The sequence below is a fragment of the Melanostigma gelatinosum genome (genome assembly GCF_949748355.1).
Source record: "Melanostigma gelatinosum genome assembly, chromosome: 22".
Classification (NCBI taxonomy): Eukaryota; Metazoa; Chordata; class Actinopteri; order Perciformes; family Zoarcidae; genus Melanostigma; species Melanostigma gelatinosum.
The window spans coordinates 978,153-988,152 of NC_136655.1; the positions used below are offsets into that span (position 1 = coordinate 978,153).

At 38.6% G+C, this 10,000-nt stretch overlaps 1 protein-coding gene across 4 annotated transcripts in view; it reads left to right on the forward strand.

The window, feature by feature from the left end:
• Nucleotides 1-4,705, forward strand: part of LOC306795812 (CCR4-NOT transcription complex subunit 2-like) — a 13,504-nt gene extending 8,799 nt beyond the window's left edge. For all 4 annotated transcript variants that reach the window (XM_079294454.1, XM_079294456.1, XM_079294455.1 and 1 more), the window contains exon 15: nt 1,423-4,705. In XM_079294454.1, the coding sequence (XP_079150580.1) occupies nt 1,423-1,509 (87 nt within the window). In that variant the 3' untranslated portion in view covers nt 1,510-4,705. The remainder of the gene's footprint in view (nt 1-1,422) is intronic.
• Nucleotides 4,706-10,000: the final 5,295 nt, after the last annotated feature.

A 10,000-nucleotide genomic window follows, 5' to 3' on the forward strand; every position in this document is an offset into this window, starting at 1 on the left:
TCTGGTCCAATGGAATTTTCGGTTATATGTCTTTGCGTGTATTCGCTGAAGTTTGTCATTTTTTCCTTGAATTCGGGAGGGAGTTGCTGACCAGCGGTCGTCCGTGTTCTCATCGACTGGCCCTTTCGTTGCATGAATCTGAAACACCAAGACGGTCCACCTCTGAAATCTCCAATCTTCTTTTCGGTGGCGAGGGATTTGCACGGTGGAAACACCTCGACCGTCTGCTCTCTGTGTGTTCACCCAATCCTCAAGAGTGTTTTCAAGATCAGGCCACCTGCTTTTCCTGCCTCTGAAGGCTTTTGTCGTCTTTTTGCAGCAGCTCAGTTCTTCGGCCTGGCGTCTCCAGCGTCTCACCGTCGATTCATTGACGCCGAGCGAATGTGCAGAAGCTCGATTTCCTTCTTCGACAGCCAGGCGGATCGCTTTCAACTTAAAAGCAGCATCATACGCATTTCTTCGTGTACCGGTTTTCTCCATGGCGAGCGAGGCGAGATGTGTGGAATGAATGAAACTCACAGTGGCTGGACACGCTTTTATCCGTCCGGGGTCGAATCACGAGCATGCATTCATCCGCCGTGTGCGAATACAGGTGTGTTATGTATTCATCCGCCATATGCTCCGTGGTGAGACGGCGCCATACAGCGATCATAGTTCGTCGATTGTTGGCCACAATTGTGGCAAATCTTCTAGATATCTTCCAGATATAATCTTATGATATGATCACCGGAAATAGTCCAGACATATTAAAATAAAAGTCCGAAAAAAAAGGCCGCGCAACATCATCATACCAGCCATTGTAAACACAATTATACATGAACTAAGATCATACAAAACATTTATTTCTCTCACTCAACAACACGCACACAAAAAAACTCTTGAACAAGTTTTGTGTAAAAAAAAAAAAAACTGTAAAAAACGAGTCTGCATTTGGGTCCTTGAACACACCACATCATGAACCGGGGCAAATCCGCCCCTGAGCTTGCGTCGTCGTCCTCATTACGCTGTCCCCTTAATCTCATCGTATCCCAGCCTTCAGAACCCGTTGGTGATGATGGATTCTTTCACACTGTTCCGAGCTGTTAGGATCCACTGGCAGACTTGAGAAAAAGCTGATCTTCTCTGCTCATAGCTCTGAATAGCATTTACGGCTAACTGGCTTGCTGCTGTTAGACCGGAACCGGAAGTTGTGGTTGTTGTTGTGGCGGAGAAAAGTGACGGAAAAATCCGTATATAAAGCGCACCGGACTGTAAGCCGACGCCTCAAAGCGTGGGGTAAAAAGTAGCGGCTTATAGTCCGAAAAGTACGGTGCGTGTGTGTGTGTGTATATGTATATATATATGTATATGTATATGTATACATATATGTGTATATATATATATATTTATTCAGTAAATGTGACTTCCTGTCTTGCTCTCCAGGAGTTTCATCTGGAGTACGAGAAACTAGAAGAGCGACCTCACGTTCCCTCCACGTTCAACTACAATCCTGCCCAGCAGGCCTTCTGATGGGCTCTACCTCCTCCTGCCCGGCTGCCATTGGCCCTCCTGGCCTGTCAATCATCACTCCCCCCCCTCACACTCAAAAAGCAAATCTGGCCAATAAGAACTCAGACAGAAGACATCCTGTGTCCTTCTCCCCAAAAACACCTGAATAGACTTCATGATTTTAACTTCTTTCTGATTTATTTAGTTTGTCCTTTACCTCACTTTCTGTTTAGTTTATTATTTTATTTTATTTCCCACCCCCCCCCTCCATGAGTTTGATCTGTTAACGTGGAGTTCAGACTTGAAGTTCAGCACACTGCAACACGAGCACTGTAAATAATATCCATCTGATCCAGTGGTTCATGTTTCTATTCAGTCTTAAACATTTCAACTCATTCTGAAGCTTTTAAGAAAAAAACCCCGATTTTAAACCCGTCAAAATCACCCGTCAGGTGGATAATTATTTCACTCTGTCACACGGCTCGCAGGAAAATATTTATCTTCATTTTTACCAGGTTTGTTTTTTCCAGCAGCATTACAACAACAACAACAACACACGCAGCAGAGAGTCAGGAGAGAACATGCAATGTACATTGTAGCACTATTTCATAATAAAAGAAGAAAAAATATCTTTTACATGTTGATGTTATGTGGCGACACGTGAAGCACGTTTTGATTTTTAAGTTTAGCCAGAAACAAGCCGTAAAGTCTCTGAGGGGGATGTGATGCCGTTTATTATTTATTCACTTCAAGGAAAGATTCAGCCGGTACGTGATGTTCTTTTGAGCAGATGTTTTAAAACTAAAACAGCTGGTCACTAGTTTAAAACGACAAAACTCTAAAGAAGAGGAAATAGTGCTTTTTGTTTGGGGACTATTTTTAGCGGCGGTTTAATCCACATTTTTCATAAAGCGTATTGTTTAGGGTTTTTATTTGTATCCATTCGATCATCAGTTAAGACTTTCCATTTTATTAATTAGTTCATGTAATTAAACAATTAATTATTATCAATTAATCTGCATATTATCTTTTTCCAGTAGTTTAAAAGGCCGTTAAAGTTTATTAGAACTGAAGAGATAAGTTGATTAATCGAATCGTTTGATTATCAAAATAATCAGCAAATATTTTGATAATTAATCGTTTCAGTCGTTTCTGAAGCAGAAATTATTTTGATAATTTTCTCAGATTTCAGCTTCTCAAATCAGAGAATTTCCTCCTTTTCTTTGTCATAAATATGCTCTCGATTAATTTAAAAAAGTACCGGTAATTGAATCAGTAGTTGCGTCCCTAAAGTTAACGACATCAACCGTCGAGTTTTATCAAGAAAACTTCCCAAAAATATGAACTTTACTGAGATTTAAAACAAAGAAAAACTGCAAATCCTTTAAAAAATACTTAAACGATGAATTGATTATTAATATAATCCATAAAACCTCATTCTTAAAACAATATGCAGCTTAAGTGAGAATCCGGTTCCAACAGAAATCTGTAAATTGTTTTAAAATAATTTTCTAAAATCTTTACAACAAGAAGACGACTCTCGAATCAAAAATAACATTTTATAATTTTTGCAAAATACTTCAAACTATTTCGAAATATTTTCACTGCATCTGCAGATTCTTTCACTTTTTTGAAGATTAAATTTAACGACTTATTCAAAATGAAATGGCACAAACCGCAACATTGTAGCCATAAACTGAAGTTTGGTGGATTAATAATGTGAACACATCTCTTTCACGCTGACTCATCTCTTTCCCAGTTTTCACTTTATGCTTTTTCATCTTTATTTTTAACATTTATTGCTCTTCCCGTGGAGCTCCCTTGTTTTTTTTTTTCTTCCACCTTTTTTAATATTTAAGTTATTCTACTTTAATTTACATTTATTGTCTAATTTCTGCCCGGCAACAGATCAAACCAATCAGACTGCAGGAGTGACGTCTCTCAGGATCAATATGAAAATCAAAAATGTATTACATTTGCTTATGGATCGTCGGATTTTCAGATTGTTACCTCTCATGTCTGTATGCTAAATATGAAGCTACAGCTAGCAAACATTAGCATAGCTTAGCATGAAGATGTCTTTTTACACTTCAGTTTTTATACAGATTGAACAAATGAGATACAGTTAATCAGCTTTTAGATGAGCTGGTAGGAGGATTCTGTTCCCTTTGGACAGAGCCAGGCTAGCTGTTTCCAGTCTTTATGCTAAGCTAAGCTAGCCAGCTGCTGGTGTTAGCTTCATATTAAGCGTAGAGACACGAGAGTGGCGTCAATCTGAACATCTGACTCTGCAAGGAAGCGAATGAGTTTGTGTTTTTAGGCATCGTCGACACGTATACGGATCTTTTTTAAATATTTTCTCATAATGGCTAATTTCTTTCTAAAAAATTTGATAAAAACTTAATACCACATTACAAATGACGTGTGTGCAAAACAACAACGTGCAACATGTGAATTAATGAAAAGTTTTCTCGCCATCAAAGCGAAATTTACTTTTGTGTTTCGGCTGAATGTGACATCAACTCAACAAATTGTTTACAAAATAGTTTGCCCACTTTTTCATGTGAGTTTTCCCAGTCGGGAACACATTTTTCAGATTATTCTGACACCGCATGAATGCAGCGTTCAAGCGTGTGGACGTAGAGGAAAATATTTAAAAAATAAATCTGTATACGTGTCGACAGAAACCGAAAGTCTTTCCCACTCCACCAAAACAATCCCAATTTATTTCACTAAATATCAGATTATTTGTTATTTTTACATTTCCTCCAGGAGGCACCAATGTACAGCTATGTGTTTATATATATGTATATATTTTAATAATATATATAAACACATACACACCAGGCAGTGTTTTTAAGAAAAAAGGGTAAAAAATAAACAAAAACATTCTTGTGGAACGAGGACGCCGCCCCTCAGCTGGTCGCCGGTAAACGATGCAATACTAGACTTCCACCGCAGAGACGGTTTTTACAGGGGACCACGCTCGACGATGACATCACCACCAACGACCACGATGACGTCACCGCGGCGACATCGCCGCCTTTTGACTCCAAGGCCCAGCTCGTTCACATTGCAGCAGCAAAAAGCCAAGGACACGCCCACAGAGCCCCATGCGACGCCCTGTTTTGGGGGGAAAAGATTTGATTGGAGGATTGAGGACTTGAGGCACTTGGCCGTTTGGCTGTTTTATTAAATATGGCAGCTAGTGTTTTAATAGGAAAAAGAATGAAATAAATATTCTGGTAATGAAACTGAAGGACTCGTGCGTGTTTATTCGTTTTTTACAGTTTCTTACTTTACCTGATATCTTCACAACAGGTAAACCCTAAAAACATCAACTTCTTGCCTCATTTGACTTATTAAATACATTTTGAGGTGGTTTTACAACAATATTTTAAGTGTACGTTGGTGGATAAAACTTTGTTTCTCCATCGTTATATTAGTTATTAGTCTCACATGGTCACTAATAGTCACTTTGCTTCTTTGTTTCCCACAAACAGCTTGAAGAATAGTATTAAAAGGTGGTGCTGCTCATAGAAGCACTACCACTTCTGTCCACAGGGGGCGTAAAGACCAACATAATGAAAGTTTTCTTGTAGCTGCTTTAAATGTTAGTTTTGAGGTAACTTGTTCAAAATGTGGAAAATTGTTTGCATTAAAATGCCAAAAAAAACATATCAAGCAAACAATTAGTTTTAACTTTTAAAATACATTAATATTGTGAATATGTTGTGTTTCATTTTTAGTTAAACGGGAAAAATTACAAAGTGGATCTTGAGTTAAAATGTTTAATTTCATGTCAAATTTGTAGTTTTTTGATTGAAGATCTTTTGTAAAAGTTCAAATCAAGTGTTACTTTTTTTTGCTTTTTCAATATTAATAAGAATAAAAGCTATTTTTATTATTAATGACTTCAAAATAATTTCTTCATTAAATATATAACTTATAAAAACAAGAGCTTCAAATAAGCTTTAATAATGTTTCATAACGATGTTCTGTGTAACATGAGGAGGTTTGTGAGATAAATCTAAAAGTGAATCTCACCTTTCGGTCCATTTAGCAGCTGTTGAAGAAGCCCAACATGTGAGGATGGAAAGCTCCAGAGCGGCTGCTCAATGGACTTTGTGGTGAGAATGATTCAGTCAGCTGTGCTTCAGTAGTCTGACCACACGATGGCGCCACCTCTCAAAGAAATACCAACAGATAAAGTTATTATCGGTGAGTTTAACCGTCGATCACTTCATCTGATAGTTAATAATCATCATATTGTGCATTTCTCAGATCCTCTTTTTATGCAGCTGAAGCTATAAAGTTGATTGATAATAAATAAGAAGCAAAGACGTAAGTTTAGTATTTTTGCCTCAAACATTCTGTTTTTTTCTTTGTTTTTGTTATCAGCAAATTGTGGTTTAATTACAGCCGCCTCTAATAATAATAAACAGCTGAGTGACAACCGGAGGAAATGGAAGAAACCTGCTGGAGGAAGTCTGTTTAAAGCCTGAAGGTAAACACACACACACACACACACCTACACACACGCACGCACACACAAACACACACACACACACGCACACACGCACGCACACACACACACACACAACACCATCAATGTGAGAGTAATTGAGACTTAATGTGCTGATGAAGCAGGTTTTATGCTGCAGTCGAGACTAAAGCCGTCTCTTAAATTGATGAAGAGGAGGAAGAGTGTGGCGACAAGAGGAAGAACATATTTAACGATTCATGTTGTTGAATGTTTAGGGTCATAAAACAACAAAACATGATGAAATATAAGGCACAATTTTTTATTTTCATGTCTCTTAATCAAAACAATAACAACAGTTGTCTTTCACGACCAAATAAAACGCACCTTTACATTAAATGACATTAAATTACATTAAATTAAATTACATTAAATTAAATTACATTACATTAAATTGCATTAAATTACATTAAATTAAATTACATTAAATTACATTAAATTACATTAAATTACATTACATTACATTGAATTACATTACATTACATTAAATTACATTACATTGAATTACATTACATTGAATTACATTACATTGAATTACATTACATTACATTACATTGAATTACATTACAGTCTAGAAGTGCGACAACTACAATGTTTCCTCAGAAACTATGTTGATAATCGACGCATCATTTTTGTCATTTTTCAAGCAGAAAATAAAGAATTGTTCTGTTTCCAGCTTCTCAAACGTGAGGGTTTGCTGGTTTTTCTTTGACTAATGTGAATAAATCGAATATATTTTGTTTTTTGGGGCCGTTGGTCGAACAAAACGAGACGTTATCTGTTATTTCTTTAAAGCAAGACAGACCTTTCTTTACTGGTTTACTCTATTTTATCGACCAAACCAAGAAAAACGGTCAGATTAAATTAATTCATTTTATTCATATGTTCTGTAAACGCAGGTTCGTCCTGGATGCTTCTTTTACTTGTTTTATTATTTTATGTTCAACCAACAGTTATGTAACCGACTGAACTAATCTAAAAAAGAAAAGTGTGACATCGTGTGAGAGACTTGGAGAGGAGGCGAAGGTGTGAAAGTGAAACTAAGAATCCGTCTCTTTGTCTTTTCTTGTGGAAACAACAATGTGAATCATCAAATAAGAACAAAGGGGACGAACTCCTTAAAGTGGTGATGAGGTTTAAAACGTCTCAAATCGAACTTCCTGTGTTCACGTGTTGATGAGACAACCTCAGCTCCAGAGGACGGAGACACGTATAGTGTCTTTACTCGTCGTTTTTGTGTTTGTGTAGTTTATTTGAGCCTCTTTGTAGTTTTTAAGAGTCTTAAGATTGTTTTCTGCCTTTTTGAGATAGTTTCTACCCGTTTTATAATCTTTGCGTCTATTTGCGTCTCTTTGCTTCTCTTTGCATCTCTTTGCGTCTCTTTGCGTCTCTTTGCTTCTCTTTGCGTCTCTTTGCGTCTCTTTTCGACTCTTTGCGTCTCTTTGCGTCTCTTTGCGTCTCTTTGCTTCTCTTTGCGTCTCTTTGCGTCTCTTTGCTTCTCTTTGCTTCTCTTTGCATCTCTTTGCTTCTCTTTGCTTCTCTTTGCGTCTCTTTGCGTCTCTTTGCGTCTTTTTGCTTCTCTTTGCGTCTCTTTGCTTCTCTTTGCTTCTCTTTGCGTCTCTTTGCTTCTCTTTTCTTCTCTTTGCATCTCTTTGCTTCTCTTTGCATCGCTTTGCTTCTCTTTGCATCGCTTTGCTTCTCTTTGCGGCTCTTTGCGTCTCTTTGCGTCTCTTTGCTTCTCTTTGAGTCTCTTTGCTTCTCTTTGCGTCTCTTTGCTTCTCTTTGCATCTCTTTGCGTCTCTTTGCTTCTCTTTGCTTCTCTTTGCTTCTCTTTGTGTCTCTTTGCATCTCTTTGCTTCTCTTTGCGTCTCTTTGCGTCTCTTTGCGTCTCTTTGCATCTCTTTGTATCTCTTTGCGTCTCTTTGCTTCTCTTTGCTTCTCTTTGCGTCTCTTTGCGTCTCTTTGCTTCTCTTTGCATCTCTTTGCTTCTCTTTGCGTCTCTTTGCTTCTCTTTGCGTCTCTTTGCGTCTCTTTGCTTCTCTTTGCTTCTCTTTGCATCTCTTTTCTTCTCTTTGCATCTCTTTGCATCTCTTTGCTTCTCTTTGCGTCTCTTTGCTTCTCTTTGCGTCTCTTTGCGTCTCTTTGCGTCTCTTTGCTTCTCTTTGCTTCTCTTTGCTTCTCTTTGCGTCTCTTTGCATCTCTTTGCTTCTCTTTGCATCTCTTTGCTTCTCTTTGCGTCTCTTTGCTTCTCTTTGCGTCTCTTTGCGTCTCTTTGCTTCTCTTTGCATCTCTTTGCTTCTCGTTGCTTCTCTTTGCATCTCTTTGCTTCTCTTTGCGTCTCTTTGCGTCTCTTTGCGTCTCTTTGCTTCTCTTTGCTTCTCTTTGCTTCTCTTTGCTTCTCTTTGCATCTCTTTGCTTCTCTTTGCTTCTCTTTGCTTCTCTTTGCGTCTCTTTGCTTCTCTTTGCATCTCTTTGCTTCTCTTTGCGTCTCTTTGTTTCTCTTTGCGTCTCTTTGCATCTCTTTGCTTATCTTTGCTTCTCTTTGCGTCTCTTTGCTTCTCTTTGCGTCTCTTTGCATCTCTTTGCTTCTCTTTGCTTCTCTTTGCTTCTCTTTGCATCTCTTTGCATCTCTTTGCTTCTCTTAGCTTCTCTTTGCTTCTCTTTGCTTCTCTTTGCTTCTCTTTGCATCTCTTTGCTTCTCTTTGCATCTCTTTGCTTCTATTTGCTTCTCTTTGCTTCTCTTTGCGTCTCTTTGCTTCTCTTTGCTTCTCTTTGCGTCTCTTTGCTTCTCTTTGCGTCTCTTTGCTTCTCTTTGCATCTCTTTGCTTCTCTGTGCTTCTCTTTGTAGTCATTCTATGTTTCTCTGGTCAGTGAGTCTCTTCCTGGTTGTTTCGTGTCCCTTCAAGTGACATTCTGCAGCTGAAGGTAGAAATCACAAAACAATATTTTAAGAATGAACTTGAGTAGAAATAAGCTCTGAGCACATGTCAGGACTTCACAATAAGAGACCAGTTTTGTTCTGATGTCGTCTGTAGTGAAACTGTTTGCAGATAAAGATGATGACTCTGCTGAGATGTGCAGCACAGCAGCGCTGCAGCGTTGCAGCCGTCGTCTCCATGATGACGGATGTCAGCAGTTGTCTGGTGGCGGCTGCAGTCTGACAGCAGAGCAAACATGCTGCAGCCTGGTCAGCCGCTCGACGGCCTTCTGTTCTATCCGCTTCATTGATTTATTTTCCTGAAAGCCCAAATCCACAGAGGAGACAGACTGTCGACACATCCTCACCAGAAACACAACCTTCCTCCATTTTATTTATTCCCACATTTTAGCAGTTTTAATGTCAGGATGTTAATCATTCCTGTGCATTTCAAACGGTTATCTCTCTCTCTGTGTGTCTGTTAGTGTGTTTGTGCAGAGACACATCTCTCCTCCACGCTGACGTCCGTGTTCATTTGTAATCTTTTGATCTATAATAATCCCTGATTACGATGCAGTGCTCAGGCTTTATTCTGGAGCCGAGACGAGTTACTGAGAGACATCGTTCAGATGTTTCCACTCTGATGATATTCTGTCTTTCAATATCTGGATTTGACCTTTTTACTGACCGACTTTCTATCAGAGTGAAAAAGAAGAGGAGTACAAGTACTCAAGTAATGTATAAATACCTCATATGTGTGCTTACATTGTCTTGTCAACAGGTGCCTTATCATTCACTTTCACCGGTTGAGAGGAATCAATACTTATCAATCAGCTTATTGATCGTTTAGTCCTTGGAAGCCATTTTGAATGGTTGGTTGCATCTTGATCAGAGACACACACATACACAGACACACACACACACACACACTCACTCACTCACACACTCACTCACACACACACAGGTGATGACATGAAACTCCATTGATCGCTGTAGAGAAGCTGCGTCATCACAGCTGAAGGTAATGAAATGTAGTGAAGAAAATCAATCTT